General features: G+C 49.0%; 2 protein-coding genes across 3 annotated transcripts in view; both read left to right on the forward strand.

The window, feature by feature from the left end:
- KIF5A (kinesin family member 5A) overlaps nucleotides 1-6,066 on the forward strand; it is a 31,322-nt gene extending 25,256 nt beyond the window's left edge. For both annotated transcript variants that reach the window (XM_043564587.1, XM_043564588.1), the window contains 6 exons: nucleotides 711-927; nucleotides 1,192-1,345; nucleotides 1,644-1,726; nucleotides 2,127-2,154; nucleotides 2,624-2,737; nucleotides 3,775-6,066. In XM_043564587.1, coding sequence (XP_043420522.1) covers nucleotides 711-927; nucleotides 1,192-1,345; nucleotides 1,644-1,726; nucleotides 2,127-2,154; nucleotides 2,624-2,702 — 561 coding nt within the window. In that variant the 3' untranslated portion in view covers nucleotides 2,703-2,737; nucleotides 3,775-6,066. The remainder of the gene's footprint in view (nucleotides 1-710; nucleotides 928-1,191; nucleotides 1,346-1,643; nucleotides 1,727-2,126; nucleotides 2,155-2,623; nucleotides 2,738-3,774) is intronic.
- A 3,056-nt stretch (nucleotides 6,067-9,122) lies between these two features.
- On the forward strand, nucleotides 9,123-19,389 carry PIP4K2C (phosphatidylinositol-5-phosphate 4-kinase type 2 gamma). The gene is made up of 10 exons (XM_043564593.1): nucleotides 9,123-9,460; nucleotides 12,027-12,124; nucleotides 12,825-12,921; nucleotides 13,290-13,433; nucleotides 15,260-15,406; nucleotides 15,598-15,636; nucleotides 16,232-16,345; nucleotides 16,717-16,984; nucleotides 17,185-17,288; nucleotides 17,474-19,389. The coding sequence occupies exons 1-10, from the start codon at nucleotides 9,287-9,289 to the stop codon at nucleotides 17,552-17,554; spliced, it is 1,266 nt and encodes a 421-aa protein (XP_043420528.1). The 5' UTR covers nucleotides 9,123-9,286; the 3' UTR covers nucleotides 17,555-19,389.
- The last annotated feature ends 412 nt before the right edge of the window (nucleotides 19,390-19,801 follow it).

The following is a 19,801-nucleotide window of genomic DNA, read 5'->3' on the forward strand; positions in this document are numbered from 1 at the left end:
AGATCAGGAAGTCTTTTCTGGCTGCTGAGTGGTTGCTCCCACTCTCTAGCTTAATTTAAATGTGGGAGGGGCAGCCCAGGAACCCCTTGTATGTGAAGGTAATGAGCACAAATGTTTGTGAGACCTCAAACATTTTCTTTCCCTCCTATGGGGTGCTGTGCGTATGTGTGTGGGTCGGGGGTGAGGTGGGGCTCCTGTATTCCAGCTTCTGCTCCTGCTCTGCACCTAACCTGCACTCAATGCCATATCCACCTTCCAGACTGCTACCATGCTCTTGCTGGCCCGCCCCCCCGCATGCCTACAAAGCCATCTCTGGGAGAAGGGTGCCTCATCCCCATGGTTGCCCTGGGGCTGTTGGTCTGGCACAAGCTGTGAGATACTAGGGGGCGGATATCTAGGCCAGGAAAAGACGAGGACAGGGCACTGTCACAAGAGTTCTGGGCTACAGTGGAGTTGGCATGTTTCGCTGTTCAGAAAATGATGTAACTTTTTAATGCCTGACCACTGTTTGCTTAGGGAGAAGGAAAGAAGTGGCCAGAAGAGCAGTTAGGTAAAGGGAACGAGGACTTGAGGGAACTACACGGTCTCCATCTTCTCTGACTTGATTTTTCTGTATTCTCTCTCCCTGCCGTGCACTCCCACACTCCACTGCTGGCTTTCTTGGGTCCCTGGCTTTGCCTCTGGCCCCTTCCCTTGGTCTTACCCCACAGCTGGTACGTGACAATGCAGATCTGCGTTGTGAGCTTCCTAAACTGGAAAAACGACTTAGGGCTACGGCTGAGAGAGTTAAGGCCCTGGAGGGTGCACTGAAGGAGGCCAAGGAGGGCGCCATGAAGGACAAGCGCCGGTACCAGCAAGAAGTGGACCGCATCAAGGAGGCCGTTCGGTATAAGAGCTCCGGCAAGCGGGGCCATTCTGCTCAGATTGGTGAGTGCAAGTGGGTGGCAGCTGACAGGGTGGGATTACCACTGGGGGAGATCAGCAGATTCCTAAGCATCGAGCAACTAGATTGTTGCTTTTTTACCCTACGCCGACCCTGGGATCACCCCTCCTCCCCATACCATCCCCCAAACGTGTAACAGTGAATGATCTTATAAACACCTCTGTTCAGCTCCAGCAAAATGACTTTGGGGACCAGGGCAGCTGCAGGGTGACGGCCTCCTCATGGTCATTTTCTTTTCTTTACCATAGCCAAACCTGTCCGGCCCGGCCACTACCCAGCATCTTCACCCACCAACCCCTATGGCACCCGGAGCCCTGAGTGCATCAGTTACACCAACAGCCTCTTCCAGAACTACCAGAATTTGTACCTGCAGGCTGCACCTAGCTCCACCTCCGACATGTAGTGAGTGGCCCCTGGCGTGGGTTGCAGTCCCAACCCAAGGCTCTCGGCCCTCTATAAGGCATAAGATTGCGTCCGTTATTGGGTGACACTTACTTCTTTTCCTAAGTAGCTCCATTTGTGACCCTTTCGCGATTTCACACCTATGGTTAGAAGGTGGGCCTTGCCTTCCCACCCATGGCCATGCAGTTGTCCTCTGTTCTCCGGGGATGGGAGGCTCCATCACTGAGGGGATTACTGGTCCTCCAAGTAGTGGAGGACGGGTGCCAGAGGCTGCGTGTCTCTCCTCTGCTCCATCCAGCTTTGCAAACTCCTGTACCAGCAGTGGGGCCACGTCTTCCGGAGGTCCCTTGGCTTCCTACCAGAAGGCCAACATGGACAATGGTGAGTGAAAAAGATGGGTGACCAAGTGGCCTTTGGGATTCCCAGGGCAAGTTGAAAAGAATAAGAGAAGTAATTGACCCTGTGCCTACAGCTGGAACACTGCCCATCACTTCAGGGTCTTGGATTCTTAGAGGCGGATTCCTCCCATTGCCGTGCCTGTCCTCACCCTCTCTTGCCTTTCTGCTACTCTTCTCCTTCAGGGGGGATCAGGGAGACCTTTCTCAAACAAAACAATCATGCAGCTTAGGATAGTCGAGAATAGCGACCCAGGTGGCAGCTATATTCCAAAGAGTCTTACCTTTTTCTCTAAGGGGTTAGGATGCGGGAGGGTTTGGGGAAACTGCTTCTAACAGTCTCTTTTCTTCTCCTAATCCTGTGTTCTCAATGATGATCTCTTCAGGAAATGCCACAGATATCAATGACAACAGGTACACCAGTCCCCATTGCTCCTGGGTTCTCTAGGTGGGACCAGAAGAAATGGTTCAGTTTCGCTTGGGCCCTACTCGGAGGTTCCTTGGAGCCTTCGGGGAAAGGAGGAGGAAATGAGAACCGTTCTTGCCATCACCATGTTGTCCAGAAGATCTACTCATCCCCTGCCTCTTGGGGCAGAGAGCACGTCCCCCCCCCCCCCATCCCATCCGCGGCTCCTCCCCCCACTCCATTATGGGGGCCGGGGAAGTACCAGGGCCACCCGATGATCTGGGTTTCTCTGCTTCCTCTGGGAACCCTGTGACCTTGAGCAAGTCAGCTCCATCTCTCTAGCTTTGATTTTCCTTGTATTCCTGTAAACCCTGAATAGTCCCTGCCTTTTGTTATCTCGTAGGGATGCCAGGAGAGCAAAGTGACAGGAATGTTTTCCTTTACATGGAGCTGACAGTGCTGGGTCTCTTCTTCCAGGAGTGACCTGCCATGCGGCTATGAGGCTGAGGACCAGGCCAAGCTGTTCCCTCTCCACCAAGAGACGGCAGCCAGCTAATCTCCTTACGGACTGCCGCATACCTGCACTTTCAGGTAGCTCCAGGCTGCTTTCTCTGACCAGCCTCAGGGTGCCTCCTGTCTTGCCCTCAACCTCTTCGTTTCTCCTGCTTTTTTTATCGTCTCAAAACTTTTAATATGTAGTTGTCCCTCAGCTCCTGCCTTCCCTTCCTAGGGGCTACTTCGGTGCTGGCCCACGGGCTGTGGACACTGACCTCCCCATCTCCCTGAAGCTTTCCTTTTGGCTAGAGTAATGACCACAGTACTGCGTTGCTGCCACTAGGGGTTGCTGCCACATGTCAAAAAGAGCGAGCGGGGATGGTGCCCATCTAGAGTCACGCCCAGGTCAGGGAATGTAGTAGATGTAAGGAGACTTGAGAGATCATCCCCACCCTGAAATAATTTTGGACGGATAGGTATTTTCGGAACTAAGACACCTCCAGTAAAGGAGATGTTTGCTTTATCCCTACACCTGTGTCCCATACACCTCGTATCTGTGTATGTTACCAGTAAGCTCCAGGAAATGCCCCAGGAAGGCTAACTTTTTGTCTCTATACTTCAGTGTCAGCACTCCCCTCCCACCTTGCTCAGTGGAGGTGGAAAATAGCCGTGTTCCCTCCCTGAGCCCCCCTTCTTCCGCCTCCGCCCCCAAGTCCTCTTTTCCAGCAGCGATGGCTCCTTCCTGGGTCTTGTGTGTCACCAGGCTTCTCACTTGCTCTAGGGCCCAGAACTGGACACTAGGAGTCTGTTTATTTCCCTCTTTGGAGAACCAGAAATGAGAGGATATGGTCAGTGTCTTACTGGGCTGCATCCAAGCCAAGCCCACTCCAGGGGCTTTCCGGGATAGTAAGCCGGACACAGTCAGGCAGAAAGACACGAGGGGCAGAGAAGTAGGAATGGGGAAGCAAGGTGAAGGTTTGGGGTAGAGGAGCAGGGGCTGGGAGAATAGTGTCTGGTTGTTGGTATTCAAGGAAGAAGACTGTCAATCAAATTTGTACAAATGCCACTCTGTTCCTGTTGAGCGGTTGGGCTACAAGGTGGTTCCTCACGACCTCTTTCTCTTTCTTCCCCAGTTTCTAAGAGGGACTGAGGCCTCTTCTCTCAGCATGCTGCAAACCTGTGGTCTCTGATACTAACAACTCCCTCCCCAGCCCTTGTTGTTTGACTGTACCGTTTGATGTCTACTCTTACTCTGTATCTCTTTGTACTCTGTATCTATATATCAAAAGCTGCTGCTATGTCTCTCCCTTCTGTCTTACTCTCTAAGTATCTAATGATGTATTTAGCAATTTCTAAGCATAGTATACCCTCCTCATTTGGGGTAATAGGGAGGAGGGTGAATGTTTCTTCTTTCAAACACGCGTCTCTCACACTGAGTGGTGTTAGTTACGGAGATGGTAAAAGGAAAAATGGGAGCTAGAGGGCTGTGATCCTTCTCTCTCTCTCTCTCTCTCTCTCTCTCTCTCTCTCACTCACACACACACACGCACACACGCACACACGCACACACACGCACACAAAGCCTTAAGCAGAAGAATGTCTTAGCATCATAAGAAGATACAGAAATAGACTCTTCCTCCCTCCTCTTTCACATATAGCACAGGGGAGGGTAAAATGGAAGGACTGCTAAATTACATGTAGAATTTTATTCACATACCCCTCATCTGAACCGAGGGAGTCCGGGTGTGCAACTCTACCCTCCAAAGTGTACCTTGGGCCTCCCTCTTCCTGTCCCCTAACCCCCCTGTCCCGATGACCGAGGACATGGATTGTTCAAGGGACTATTTCCCTTTATCCTCAAAACTCCTTTTGATATTCTCTGCCCCAGAACTCATGAACAGAACCTAGAGTTAACTTAAAATATTTTGAGAATTTGAGGAGGCAGACTCTTCACAACAGTCTATCAAATGGTTGCTCATCTGTCAGGTGATAGTTATAGGCAAGCATAGCCAATGATTGCTTCTTTGGGTTTGGGGGGGTGAACACACTGGGAAATTCCAAGTGTTTTTTGCCACGGTGAGGAGCTGGATTCTTTTCTCTGTCCCATATTGGGCTGCATGTTCTTCCCATCTCCACCTTTTGGTTTGGGACCTTCCAGTTCATTGACAAAATATCTATCTCAAGATGCTTTCCTTTCAGGCTAGAGCCTCACTTTACCCCATGATATGTCAAAAATTTCTCTTGACACAAATCCTTTGATAATATGTCCCCATCTGGTACTAAGTGCACTTTAAAGAAAGGGGCAGAGCAGACTGGGGGGAGGATGGTTAGAGGGGAGTGCTCTTTCCCCAGCACCACCCCCTGTAATTGATAGGACTGTTATTTTAGTGTCCTTCCACATGGTGCTAGGGTGGTTTTCTAGGTAACTGCAGGGATGGAGAGTGGAGGTCATAAGTCGCTCCAAATCAAGAAACAAAGCCTGATGTCCAAATACCCAGTCTTACGTAGGGTGGAAGAACAGGATCCCCCAGCAGGGCAACCATCACCTAGTTTCGAAGTCAGGAAAGAAAGCTTGGTGTGAGTACCAGCTGGCAAATATAGGTTGTATCGGCCTGTGACTCCTTCAAGGGAAAAGGTTCCTTCCTCTGTTACCTGTTGGGCCCCTTTTTAGCAATTAGGGAGACATGCAGGGAAAAATATACCAGAAGGGTGTAAAGTAAATCCAAAGCAGTGATATTCAAACATTTTTCAAAACAACTCTTTTATGGAACCCCGATATAAAAAATAACTAAAAGTGAGGCAGATCTGGGCAGTTTCCATTTTCTTTATTTGGTGGAAAATGCTTCCTTGGTGGAGAAGCTCTTAAATAGTCTTAAGAGTTTAGAACCTGAGGGTTCTATAAAGTAGTTTGAAAACCACTGCTCTGAAGGAAAGGGGTTCCAATCTGCCTCCCTTGCCCCAAGCCCATAACCTAGAGCAAAGAGGGAAAGTCCCAATGGGAGAAGAAGGAAGCTACCTATGCCCCTGTAGACTTGAGCTAAGATTTGCCAACAGGGCACCTCAGAATCACTTGGGCTTTATTTAATCTTGCCACCAAATGATTCTTTTAAAACACTTAAGAAACCGTGAAGGTGTAGGGCAGATGAGGAGAGAGATGTAAGGGAAATATAATTCACTTACATAAATAAGAACACACACACAAGGCCTTCACCAGAAGCTTCACTCTACATCCCCCCACCCCTTCTCACCACCACAGCATCCTTTTCGGAGAGCTAGGGTCACCACAAAGGGGCACCTGGCCTGCCCACTCACATCTGCCAAAATGTTGCATGCCAGCGTGGAAGACAAACCAAACCGCACAAACCCCAGTGTGTATTTACTTGATGTACATAGATACCTTGAAAATAAAATAAATTCAATGATGACTCTGTGGTGTTGTAAATCTTTATCCCTCCCCGGTCTCACTCCCTTACTTGCTTGTAATGGCATTTGACAGTGTGGTGGATATCCTTCCAGATGTTTCTCTATAGATTTACACACATTTTTTCCCCCCACTTGACAACATTCTGGAGATCTCTTCGTGTCATCATATGTAGATTTGCCTCATTAAAATATAGATATAATTTTTCAAAAACGTATTCTATAATTTATTCAACCATTCCGGTACTGGTGGACGCCTATCTAGGTTGTTTATAATTTTTAACAAAAAATGGTATCCCATTCTCTTCATTTTTTCCCACAGACCATCACCTCAGTCCCAGTATCAATTCTGTCCCTCTCCAGTGGTGCCTGGGTGGCTCAGTCTGTTGAGCATCTGAATTTGACTCAGGTCATGATCTCACGGTTCATGGGTTCAAGCCCCACATTGGGCTTGCTGCTGTCAGTGTGCGGAGCCTGCTACCGATCGTCTGTTCCCTTCTCTCTCTGCCGCTCCCTGGCTCATTCTCTCTGTCTCTCTCTCTCAGTCATTCATTCATTCATTCATTCATAAAGTAAGCGCTACACCCAACATAGGGCTTGAACCCACAACCCAGAGATCAAGAGGCACGTGCTCTACCGACTGAGCCACTCAGGTGTCCCCTACCTCCATTTTAGAGCTTACCCCTACATGTCCTCTCTGCTCATGCCTTGGAGCTTCTGAGATGAGTGGAGAAAACTGCAAGACCAAAACACCGGGGCAACTGAAAGCCTAGGAAGCAAACTGGCCCTTGGGTGTTGCTTACCACTTCTGTGTATCCCTACTCGGTTTCCTCCCCTGCCTCCCAGAGCAGGTGGTTAAAACTCCTCACCATCCTTTCTCACCTCCTCTCTTAGGCAACAATTAAGGCAACTGAGCATGAAATTCTTCATCTCCTCTCCATACCTACACACATACCTATATCTGCACTAATCCTTTCCTTTCTTCCTTCTAACAAGTGGTGCCTGGGTGGCTCAGTCTGTTGAGCATCTAACAAGTGATAAATCTTCTCGGGACTAAAGCAAATCTCTTCTATATCCTTCATTCTTGAGATACTTACATAGACCCAATATATACAATACCTAAAAGTGATGCAGATGGGCGGTTTGCATCTTCTTTGTGATTTCTCCACTTCTTGTAAGGTCTCCCTGAAAAGTGTGTTTCTTTTATTTTTTTAACCTACTCTCTATGCCCAGCGCCCAATGCGGGGTCCAAACTCATAATGCTGAGATCAAGAGTCACATGCTCTATTGACTGAGCCAGCCAGGCGCCCCGAAAAGTGTTCTTTTACTGTGTTTCTCCATACATGACTCCCCATCTTGTTTTCTTACAGCCAGATTTCCTGACAAAGTCTCAAGCTTCCCCTCCCCACTTCTTTGCCTCCCATTCATTCCTCAGCTCACCTTGAACTGGCTCTTGTTCTGCTGACACAGCTTCTCAAAGGTCACTGGTTGCCAAATACAATGGGCACTTCTCCATCCTTGTCTGCTTCACCCCTCCATGACATGTGACACAACTCTTGACTCCTTCCTTTTGGAAACTCTACTCTCTGGTTTCTGTGACCCTGCTCTCCTGGCTCCTTTCATTTAGTCTTATTAGTCTTCTCTCACTGGCATCTTAAATGCTGGTCTATACCACGCTTTCTCTCTTAAATGCTGGTCTATACCATGCTTTCTCTGGGAGATGTCCTCCACACCCACAGGTTCTCAATTACTCAATCTGTATCCCCAGCCCAGACTATTCTGCTGAGCCCTGGGCTCATATGTTCAATTGCCCTCAGGTACCTCAAACACACTCCAAACTGAACTTGTCACCAAACTGTCCCCTTTCAGGTCACCACCACCAGGTCAGCCTGGGATTCATTCTCAAGGTCTCCCTTTTCCTCAAGCCCCACATCCACTCAGAATTTTTCAAATTGACATCAAACTGTATCTTATTTTTTTTTAATTTTTAAATGTTTTATTTATTTTTGAGACAGAGAGAGACAGAGCACCAGCAGGGGAGGGGCAGAGAGAGAGGGAGACACAGAATTGGAACCAGGCTCCAGGCTCTGAGCTGTCAGCACAGAGCCCGACACGGGGCTCGAACCCACAAACTGTGAGATCATGACCTGAGCCGAAGTCGGACACTTAACCAACTGAGCCATCCAGGCGCCCCAAACTGTATCTTTTTAAAAAATGTTTATTTATCTTGAAAGAGAGAGAGTGAGAGAGGCAGAGAGAGTGGGAGAGAGTATCCCAAGCAGGCTCCATGCTGTCAGTGCTCTGAGCACCAAGCCTGAAGTGGGGCTCAATCCCCCAAACTGAGATCATGACCTGAGCAGAAATCAAGAGTCCCATGCTCAACTGACTGAGCCGCCCAGGCGCCCCTCAAACTATACCATACCTTTATTTATTTTTAAGTTTATTTATTTTGAGAGAGAATGCATGAGTGGGGTAGGGACAGAGAGAAAGGGAGAGAGAATCCCAAGCAGTCTCCTCACTGTCGGTGCAGAGCCCGATGTGGGACACGAACCCACGAAGTGGGTTGTGAGATCATGACCCGAGACAAAGTCAGACGGCATAACCAACCGAACCCCGCGCCCCTCAAACTATATGCCTTTACATGCCATTCCCTCGTTTCCATCCCAACAGCCACTGTTTTAGTTCGCCATCTTCTGTCTAGACTTTTAGAATACTCCTCCAGTCACCCTCCAGAATGATGCTTGAGTGGTCCTTGTAAAAGCACATTTAATCCATCGAAACCACTTAAGGAATCTCCTACTTCGTAAAGCAGCGCTTTGGGGAGGGAGGTTACTCCTAGAAACTGGGCAAAATCGGCAGGCGGCGACTTTGCAGCAACCGAGCCCCACCCACTCCATCCCTGGAGTGAATCAGGCCTGCCCAGGTCGCGTCCCCATCGCCTCGGAGGCAGGTCGGGGCCTGGCGGACAGCCCACCGCCCGCAGGGAACACGGCTTCCGAGCGCCCGCCCCCAGCGCCAGGTGAGCCCACCCACCGCGCGGACGTTGGGGCCGGGCTGGCGCCAGGGGGCGGAGCCAGTCCCGCACCGCCCTGCTGCGCGCCTGCGGGGCAGCCTCCGGTCACGTGACGGCGGCCCAGGTGAGCACCGCTTCCGGGGTCGGGAGCCTGCTTCGCCGCCGGCTCGGGTTTTCCACTCAGTCGGGTGCACCCTCCGGAGAGGGAGACTATGGCGTCCTCCTCTGTCCCGCCGGCTACCGTATCGGCGGCGACAGCGGCCCCGGGCCCGGGTTTCGGCTTCGCCTCCAAAACCAAGAAGAAGCATTTCGTGCAGCAGAAGGTGAAGGTGTTCCGGGCGGCCGACCCGCTGGTGGGCGTGTTCCTGTGGGGCGTAGCCCACTCGGTGAGACCTGGCATTAGCCCCCCCTGAGCCCCGTCCAAACCCAGCTGCTCGTGCTCCTCCGGGCGTCCCTGTTTCCACGCTCCCGCCTGCGGAGCCCCTCGCGCTGCCACTTTTCCCCGCGGCTGTCCTGGTCCCTGCCCACCAAACCTCAGGTGTTCCCCGGCGTATCTTGTTTTAGACGTTGTTGCTTGCTTTAGACGTTGGTTGCTTTTTGAAATGTAGGCTTTTGGTTCCCCCTCCGCCCTACATTCCACCACCCTAGTTCCGCCTTCTCCACCTGAAATCCAACTTTCTCCCTTCTTCCTGCCGGGTCCAGCCTCAGCCCCAGGCCACAGAGACTGGCCCGGACCCGGCATCAGCTGGAAGGACATTAGGGGGAGTGGTTTTTCAGGGTTGGTGGTAGAGAGGTCTCTGGTGAGAGTGTGCGTGTGGAAGGGGAGCAGGGAAGGTAGCTGGATGAGGGGGATCGTTCGCTTTCCTTGATTTTGCTGCTGCCCTTGATTTTGGAACCTTGGCTTTGAGGGAAGTTCCAGGCTTTCCTGGACTTTCTGATCCTACTTGTCCTTTCCTTTCCCTTCCAGAGGTACAACATTTCAGAGAAGCTACCCACCCTCAGCCTCATTAGGACTTATGTATGGTATATTTCTTTGGTCTTAATTGCATCCCCGTTGCTGGCTGGAGTGATGGCGTTTGGTGTAATTGGGGGACATCTCTGACCAAACAGACGGCTGAGGAGCTCTTGTCCTGGGGACACTATGATGGCAAACTTTAGAAACAGGTAGAGGCTATGACCTGGGAATGAGGAGGAGGCCAAAGAGGCCAGTGAATCTCTTTTTCTTTACTCAGGTGCAGGATGCACAACTGTTGCCCCTTTTCCCTCAGATCTGGAGTGGGAGGGATGCGGTGACTTTGAATGTAACAGGCAATATTTTATGAATGCATTTCCTTGAATTGTTACACTCATGGCAGGAGGTGAAGAGAATACAGTTTTTGTCCCCTCCTTAATTTGGGGTTTAAAATGTCGTTGGGGGTCTGCCAGCTCCCTTTTGCATTTGTGGTTCTGTGGACTGCTCCCAACTCCTGGGTGGTGATATCTTTAATTAGAGAGTATCCAGGCTAAGGCACTTGGGATGGGCAAAGCAGATGGAGGTAGGGCTGCCTCTCATTCGTACCTTCCAGGTGACCCATCCATCCCTTTGGGAAGCTTAACAAGGAGGATTTTCCTTTGCTAAGGATAGAGGGCGTTACATGAGACCTGCCTCAGCTTCCGCAGGTATATATACTTTAGCTCCAACACCCCACCCTCCAGCCAACACACATTTACTTCAAGTGTCTAGAATGGAGAATTCCTTGAACATATGTCTTAGTGATGATTCAGCCTGCTTAACAGCAGGTGGCGAGGAGGGGCATGAAGAACTGTAGCTGAATTTTAGGCTGGGAATCTCAAGTGGCTTTTTTTTCCCCCACCCTGGAGGAATATGTTCTGCCCTCCTTTTCTACTGAGAACGAGAGGAGCACGGTTTCACTGAAATCTGTGGGATTTAGGTTAGACTGCACTTCATAACCTATGTTGAATGATCAAGTAAAGTTAGGCAAGGCATTCATTTATTCACTTAATAAACACTTCAGGACCCCTTGTGGCAAACTATGCTAGCAAGGCACCCGAGAGATGCAGACAATTACAGCTGGTCCTTGCCCTTGAAGAGCTCATGATTTAGGTGGGGAATTTACATAAACTAGCCATTAGAGTCATATGATAAGTGCACTATTAAAGGTGGGTGAGCAGTACCATGGCAACGCTGGGGGGAAAACACATCTCCTTGGGATTTCTTAGTACAGGAACTCCCTTTCCACCCAAAATTAGCAGATGGTTGGCTCTGGGGGCCAGGGAGGGCATGTGTTGCTCGCCTCCTTTGGGCCGTGGGTTGGCTTGACTTTAGGAACAGATACCTTAATGAACTCTTATCTTCTGCCCACCTGCATTCCCTCTAGAATCAGCTGCTCTTCTTTACCTTACACCCAGGCAGGTGGGGACCTACTAGAGAGACCTGGGTCAGGGTGGTCTGGAAGGACTGGTCCTGTTTGTAAGGAGATGCCTCCTGCAGGATGTGGACATCTCATTCTTGTTGCTGTTGACTCCCCGGAGTCCCATTAACGCTCTTGTGTACTTTAAGGAATGCCTTTTGTTTTGTTTTTAGTGGAGCACGGAACTGTTTGTCTTGAGTCTGCTGAGGGTGTTTTTTTTTTTCTTTAGAACTTCTCACAGCTTTAAAAATAGTCCTGAGCTGCTTACAGGGTTTGCCTAATATAAAATGACTGCTGTGAGCATGAAGTTCCACGGGGGTGGGGTGTGAGGGGCTGTGTGTGGGGGTTGCTCACTGCAGTCCTTGCTGGGCAGCAGAAGAGGTCAACGCATTCTCTCACCTCTGGCAAGTAGTTGCATAACCAGTGTTTTTAAAGGAATGAGGTTTGAGTTGCCCTTTTGTGACTCTTGCCCAGACACAGTGTAGAAGTAGCTCTCCGTACCCCTACTCACTGGCTCCCTATTCTTGTTTTGGCTTATCAGATCAATGAGCTCAGCCAGGTGCCTCCCCCAGTGATGCTGCTGCCAGATGACTTTAAGGCTAGCTCCAAGATCAAGGTCAACAATCACCTTTTCCACAGGTACGTGGAGATCCTTGCTCTTCTCACGTCAGCCTTCCCAGAAGAGAGTATTACGTAAGTTTAAGAGTTAAGATGCCATGAGTTGAAGGTTTTAGATGTGGAAGGCAACTTACAAATTCTATGTTCTAACCTCCTTCCCAGTGCAGAAATTCAGTATCGTGCAAAGAAACCATTGTAATGACTACCAGTGTAGAGAACGCTGGAATATTTATACTAGTTTGTTTTTCATCTGACCTGGTGATACCATAGAGTAAATATATTTGGATGCCCTTACCATTAGCCTTCTGATAGAGACTGCTTGAAAGAAATATCTGAGTCTCCTAAGTGCTCCCGGTATCAAAAGATGCCATTCAAAACTGTGGCACCTATTGCCAATTTTAGGATGTCTCGAACTTGCGTGAGATTTGGGAAACTACTGTTTGGCTGGGCATTAGATCCTGGTTTGTTTAAGCTGCTTACCAGCCATGTGTTTGAAGCAGGCCCCTCAACCACCCTGTGCTACAGACTCTCCTTCTATAAAATACCCCTTTAAATATAGGGAATAAAATAAAAGAAAAATATACCCCTTTAAAGGACTTCACAAGAGTTTTATGAGACTCAAATAAGGTAATGTGTATGAAGGTGCTCTGTCAACTGTCAAGCCCTGTATAAATGTAATATTGTTAACTTTGTTTTCTTACCTTGAAAACCCTTATTTCAGGGAAAATCTGCCTAGTCATTTCAAGTTCAAGGAGTATTGCCCCCAGGTCTTCAGGAACCTCCGTGATCGATTTGGCATTGATGACCAAGATTACTTGGTGAGATTACTCGGGTTTTCTGGTGAGGGGAGTCATTTCTCCCTAACAAATGGGGAACTCCTTGGGCCAGTCATGTTTGGAGATATGAGAGCCTTGACAAGTCTGATTCTTTACCTATTTGTGGTCACAGGCATCTCAAAAATCTGATGAAAGCCACTTACCCTTTCCTTGGGGGAAAATGTGGCCATATTAAAAATTTTGCTTTCACTATCATTCAGTCCATAGTAGGGTCATCAGATTAAGATCCCCAGCTCAACCTTTTATGCAAGGGTTTTATCCACTTTCAGGCACATTCACTTGACCATTATCCTATGACTTGCATCTCCATGCAAAGAGGAAAAGAGCCTGTGGCCTATTTGTGTCCCCAGGTATCCCTTACCCGAAGTCCTCCAAGTGAAAGTGAAGGCAGTGATGGTCGCTTCCTTATCTCCTATGATCGAACTCTGGTCATCAAAGAAGTATCCAGTGAGGACATTGCTGACATGCATAGCAACCTCTCCAACTACCACCAGGTCAGGCCTCTTTCCAGCTTCATTCTTTCCCCTTCCTCTCTATTCATAGTTCGGCTGCTAGAGCACATTGGGAGACTTCCTATCCCTTCTCCTCCCTGCAACCTATTTTGCTTCCCAAGAAGCACTTGACATCATGTATTTGAAAACGAGGAATTTCAGAAAAAGCCTCTGAATACCTCGTTGTGTTCTTTTCTAAACAGGAGAAGTTAGACGTGTTCCTTCTCCTTTGGCATTTATAATCGAAAAGCACTGTGGATTGATATGTAAAGGGCACACATACAGCAAAGTATAAACTGTAGACTAAGCCAGAATTAGGTGAAGTGTTAATGCCAAATATACTGTCAGGAATAAATGCGGTTTTGAAGAGAAAATCAGGATAAGCACACAATTGGGGATAAACTGGAGGAGAGAAGCCATGATCACATCCAGTCCTAAGTGGGATTAGGGAGGCTATTCTGTCTGATTAGATTAACTTGGAATGTGGAGTTTCTGGAATATTTTGGTGATAAAAACACTGAATATCTTCCTACTGAAGAAATATATCTCCAAAGTCAACGAGCAAGGAATAAATGAAAGACTCGGAAAATGTTTGGTTTATTCAAAAAACCAAATGACGAATGACGAGGGCTGGAGGAGGGATGGCAGTGGACACACAGAGGAAGACCTGTGAGAGACTCATGGGAATTCAGGCAGAGGTGCCTCCAGATTCCTGGTTAGGGATGACTGGGTGTCCACTCATTAACAGTTGGGAAGCAGAAAAAGAAACCGGTTTTGGGGAGAAGACAGCTTTGATTTAGATGTGTTGAATGCAGGGTTTCTACAGTTCTTCCAGATATAGATGTCCCGTAAGTGGTTGGGGAGTGGAGTTCAGGAAAGTAGAAGTGTAGATTTGAGAGTTACAGGTGAGTAGATGGTAATGGAAGCCGTAAATATGGATGAGGTTATTGATGGGGAAATGTGTGGAGAAGACCTGAAAAGAAGGCTGAGGATAGAACCTTGAGGAGCAAGTAGAGAGAGGAGCCCATGAAGGAGACTCTGAATCGCCGGATACCCTGCTTTGTTCTGTGTGGGATTCGAGAAGAGACAGGAGGAGGATTGGAAGAGTGGCAGAGTGGGGCTCAGGGTGAAGAGAGTTCTGGCGAGAGACTGGTCAGTGGGATCCGGTGCCACCTACCTGAAATACAATGACTAGAATCCCTGTTGGATTTGGCAACTGAGGGATCTGAAGAAGGGAGGAGTAGAGAGATTTCAGAGGAAAACCGAGGGTATGATCTGATTTTACTGGTTTGAGGTGTAAACGAGAGGAAGTAGGTTGATTGCAGACTACTTTTCCGAGAAGGCTGGCTCTGAAGAGAAGTAGGCAGCAATACTGAGAGATGGTTAGCCCTGAAAGAGGGCACCATGCAAACATTTTTACTACACGAATCTAGCCCACCAGGAAATGTTAATCTAGGTAAAATCACTTCATTGGTAAGCAGATGTCATTTCTAATCCTGGTTCTGTGACCCCTTGTACTTAAAGAGGGTCTAAAATAAGGATCATCTTACCTTCCTCATCTCAAAGAGTGATGAAGAGGAAATGAGAGAAGGCACTGTCAGATTAAGAGACATTCCACAGATGGACTACATCAGAGGAGATGAGGAGCCCCGAGCGGCGTGGATAACCGCAGGCCTCTGTTAACAGTCCCCACCACTTTTGGCCTCGTAATCTCGCTACTTGAAGTTGTCTGCCCTCCCCTGGAACGGTGGTATTTGAACTCCCGTCCCTGGGCTGTTTATGCATTTACTGCTCAGCTTCTCCCCATTCCTTCCTCCCTTCTACCCCAGTACATCGTGAAGTGCCACGGCAACACACTGCTGCCCCAGTTCCTGGGGATGTACCGAGTCAGCGTGGACAGCGAAGACAGCTACATGCTTGTGATGCGCAACATGTTTAGCCACCGTCTTCCTGTGCACAGGAAGTATGACCTCAAGGTAAGAAGAGGATAGCTAGGGCTGAGGGAGAGGCTCCTGATGGCCTGAGAATGGGGAAGGGCCTGGGAGGGCACTTCGATGGTTCGTTTCAAAGGAAAGAAGACTGTGGGTTTAAGTACTTGTCTTAGGAGCTGGATCCTGACTATTCTTTTAGCCACTTCTGCTGACTTGATCTTTGGGTCTCTCCACAGGGCTCCCTAGTGTCCCGAGAAGCCAGCGATAAGGAAAAGGTGATACTAATATTAGATGATAGGGTGAGGGATGAGGGAGGGCAGATAAAGGGATCTCTTTAGGATAGAGGTAGGGATCGTCAGCTACTTATTCTTATCTTAAACCGCCAAAAAGAAGAGAGATGTAAACCTGTGCTGATCCAGGGATTAAATGTTTGGAAAGTGCAGTGGAAAAAGGTGCTTTCTCACTGGCATAGGTTATTTCCTGTGGAAGGTTTGGGGATGGATGAAGATGACAAACTTTAAGAGTAAAATGCTTACCCTCTACCCCCCACTCCGGGTTCTTTGTATCAAGCAGCTATTTTTGCTTAAGAAGAAGAAAGAAAAGTCAGCATGAGGGGTCTTGACTGAAAGCCATAAGCAGAAGGTAATGGGATGTGATTTGGGGTACCGCTGCAGTGACTGAGTCTGGAGAAGCCATTAGAGCTGAGAACAGCCTCTGGGGCAGCATTGCAGTGTGGAGTCAGAGAGGGGCTGTAAGATCTCTCTCCCCTCAAAGCCACTGAGTTGGACGTAGAGCCCCAGGTAGAGCATGGTTCTCTGAGACCTTGGGGAGAGGGATATATTCCCAAGGTGTCCCTTTACTTATTTTCAGGTTAAAGAATTGCCCACCCTTAAGGATATGGATTTTCTCAACAAGAATCAGAAAGTTTATATTGGTGAAGAGGAGAAGAAAGTATTTCTAGAGAAGCTAAAGAGAGACGTGGAGGTGATGATTGGGGTGCTTTGGGAAGTAGCTGCTTCCTTTAGCTCCCCACAGGGCGGTTGTTTCTCCCATTCACCATCTGAGGGAACTGCTCCCCTTCCTTTTATTCTTTGGGTTCTCTGCATGTAGGGGAGTTGGGTTTGAGACATGAAAAACTCCTGGAGGTGACCCATGGATGGGGTGGCTAGAATCAGTTAAAAGGATGACCTCAGATACCAGGACATTTATGTACTAAAGGGCAATGATATACTCCCTCAATCTGCATCCTTCCTTCCACCACGAGGGCCTCAGAAGCTCAGGAGTGGAGGTATAAGGGTGGTATGTGGGAGTGGGGAAGGAGATCTGAGGTATCTGACTTTTCAGTGGGGTCTCAGTTCCTAGTGCAGCTGAAGATCATGGACTACAGCCTTCTGCTGGGCATCCATGACATCATTCGGGGCTCGGACCCAGAGGAGGAGGGACCTGTGCGGGAGGAGGAGTCAGAGGGGGATGGGGACTGTAGCCTGACGGGACCACCTGCGCTCGTGGGCTCCTATGGCACCTCCCCTGAGGGTATTGGCGGCTACATCCATTCTCATCGGCCCCTGGGCCCTGGAGAGTTTGAGTCCTTCATTGATGTCTACGCCATCCGGAGTGCTGAGGGTGAGAAAGGTTCTGGGACTATTAAGGGTGTGGGGCGGGGGTGGGTGGGGGGGTGGGGGGGTAGAGGGCTTGGCCTTGTAGAACAGAGACCAGGGTGGTGGGTGGAAAGGCTGCTTAGCTTTTCAAAACAGATCTGATTGCTTCTTTGGGAGAGAGAATTGGGACAACACACGCTCTTCATTGCTGGTTTCTTTTCCCAGGAGCCCCCCAGAAGGAGGTGTATTTTATGGGCCTCATTGACATCCTGACACAATATGATGCCAAGAAGAAAGCAGCTCATGCGGCCAAAACTGTCAAACATGGGGTGAGGGTTCCCCAAAGCCTTCCTGTCTTGACTGTTTGGGAACAGGGAGCCTTTTGTGCTGGAGCAGTGGGGTGGCAAAAGGACAAAGGGTTGGGGATGGAAGTGGTGTGGAGTGGAACGGAGGGTAGGCAGTGGGGAGAGGTGTCAGGGTGGCCTGACACCGTGTTCCCTATCTCCTGTCACAGGCTGGGGCAGAGATCTCCACTGTGCATCCTGAGCAGTATGCTAAGAGATTCCTGGATTTTATTACCAACATCTTTGCCTAAGAGACTGCCTGACTCCATGCTGACTGCTGCTTTATGTTCAAGGTGGCAGGGTTGTGAGGGGCTTAGGGGAATTGTGGAATGTTGACCACTGTTTCTTCTCTTCCTCCTTTGTTAAATACTAGCTACAGGCTCCTTCCATTCAGATAACTCCATCTTGTTGAGTAGGCTCTTCCTGGCCCTCAGAAATACATTGTCCTATCTCCCCCTGTCTCGTTTTCTTCCTTCTCTCTCTCCCCACCTCCAACAAGTCTGCTTGCTTCATGAGAGTGTTAATGTTGACTCACTCCCAAGTGCCTTGATCTTTGTACATGTCCTGTTGTTTCTATAACATACGAGGTGATGGGGGAAGGGGGTTCTCTGCCATCTTCAGGACCTGACTGGACAGATGGACCTGGCTCAAGAAGCTACTCCGGATGCACTTTGCTGCATGGGATAAACTAAGAGTGTCTGAATTTTGCTGATAACTTTATAGAACTCACTGTGGCATGCCTCCTTCCCAGGAGGCCCTGGGAAAGAGGACTTTCAAGATACTACAGTTGTGGGTGCTGGCATGCACATATGTGATGGGATGTGGCCCATCTTACACACACACATGGGGTGGAGAGTGGCGAGCCGGCTGGCACCTCACAGAGGTGGGATCCAGGAGGACTCGTGATTATGTGGGGAACTGGAGGTCTTTGTCAAGAATTGACTGCTCTCCAACCTCTTCCCTCACCCCACTTCCGCCCCCCACCCCAGTACTTTGGGCACAAGAGCCCAGAGATGACCAAAGTGTTCAAGTCTGGGTGAAGATGTTTGTTGCTGCTCTTCACCAGGACCTCCCATGCCTCCTGGGGCTGGAACCCTTCAGTGGGGGTGTGGGCAGTTCTGGAGGCTGGGGCGATGGGCCAGGGTATAAGGTTCATTCCCAGTGCTAGATTTCCTTTCTTCATGTCTAGCCATCCCTGAGGTTTTATTCCCAGCAGGGGGGAATATCTGTACCTGGACCAACCCTGGTCATTTCAAGAGGATGAAGGTCTCCAGTGTGGGGGCCTCCATTCTCATCAGCCCCTGGGCCCTGGAGAGTTTGAGTCCTTGGAGGTGTGTGCCTAACATATTTCCTTCCCAGCCCCTTCTCAAACCCTTTTTCCAGTTGGATTTGTCACTCTGTTCCTTTCTTTCTCGTCCCATACCGCTACTGTGTCTCCCAGGGGACAGATGGCCTTCTTTGTCATCTTCACTCTCCACCCCCAGAGAGGAGTCAGAGCCATAACTCAATCACCCGGCCTCCTCCAAAGAGTCGAAATGACACGTGATAGTCTCAGAATGTAGAGGACCCTGATGAACCAGATAGTGGCCTCCCCTCCCCCTAATGCCTCTGGGGCTAAGGCAGCCATTCTTGCTACCCTCCATCCCCCTTACGGCTTCTACGCTTTTTTTTTTTTTTTTTTTTTAACATAAAGATGGGCACCAGCGACTGGCCTGTGGGGATGCAAAGATTCTTTGCTCTGTATCTAGCTGGACTGATCTCACAAGAAGTCATGCAGTCATAAAAGAGACTTCCTGTCTCTCCTCCATCTTCTGCTCCAGAGGAAGTAACAAGAGGAGTCCATGGCTAAAGATTAGAGCCCCTATAATATCTCCCGTCAGGGGCCTGATGATCTCTTTCATTCCAACCGTCTACCTTTCCCCTGTTGAATGCAATAAAACTCCGTGACACCAGCAGCTGTTGCTCTTTAGAAATTGGTTTTCTGACCATGTGGCTGATGTATCATGAGCAGTATGGTCTTCATTTGTTGCTTCTGTTTTTCATCTTTTTTGTTTTATTAATTAATAAAAAAGATCTTGTGTATTTACTCCCATTGCTGTCATTGTATAGGCAGTAACTTATTGAAGCCATATTCCTTCACAGGCATGCCTCCCCTCCCCCACTTTCCTGAGGCACACTGTGCTTAGGGGTGTGGAGACCAGATGAAGAATTGATCTTTAAGGTGTTGGGCTCCTAACTAAGAATGTGGCTTTCTAGATAGATAGCTGTGAACTTAAAAGGTTGTGAGGGGTGTGCATGGGAATGAAAAACTTACTCTCCAGCTTTGTGGGAGTTCAGCTATGGGTTGGGGCAGGGAGAACAGATGATGTGACTGCCCCTCTTCCCCCAGGGTTCTGGGCTTGATCACACACCCATTCTTGTAAAGGTGAGTGAACCTCTCAAAGCACGCATGAAGGAGCTAAAAGAAGGCACTGGGTGTCCCCCAGGCTTCCTGGGAA

The sequence above is a fragment of the Prionailurus bengalensis genome, chromosome B4 (assembly GCF_016509475.1).
Source record: "Prionailurus bengalensis isolate Pbe53 chromosome B4, Fcat_Pben_1.1_paternal_pri, whole genome shotgun sequence".
NCBI lineage: Eukaryota > Metazoa > Chordata > Mammalia > Carnivora > Felidae > Prionailurus > Prionailurus bengalensis.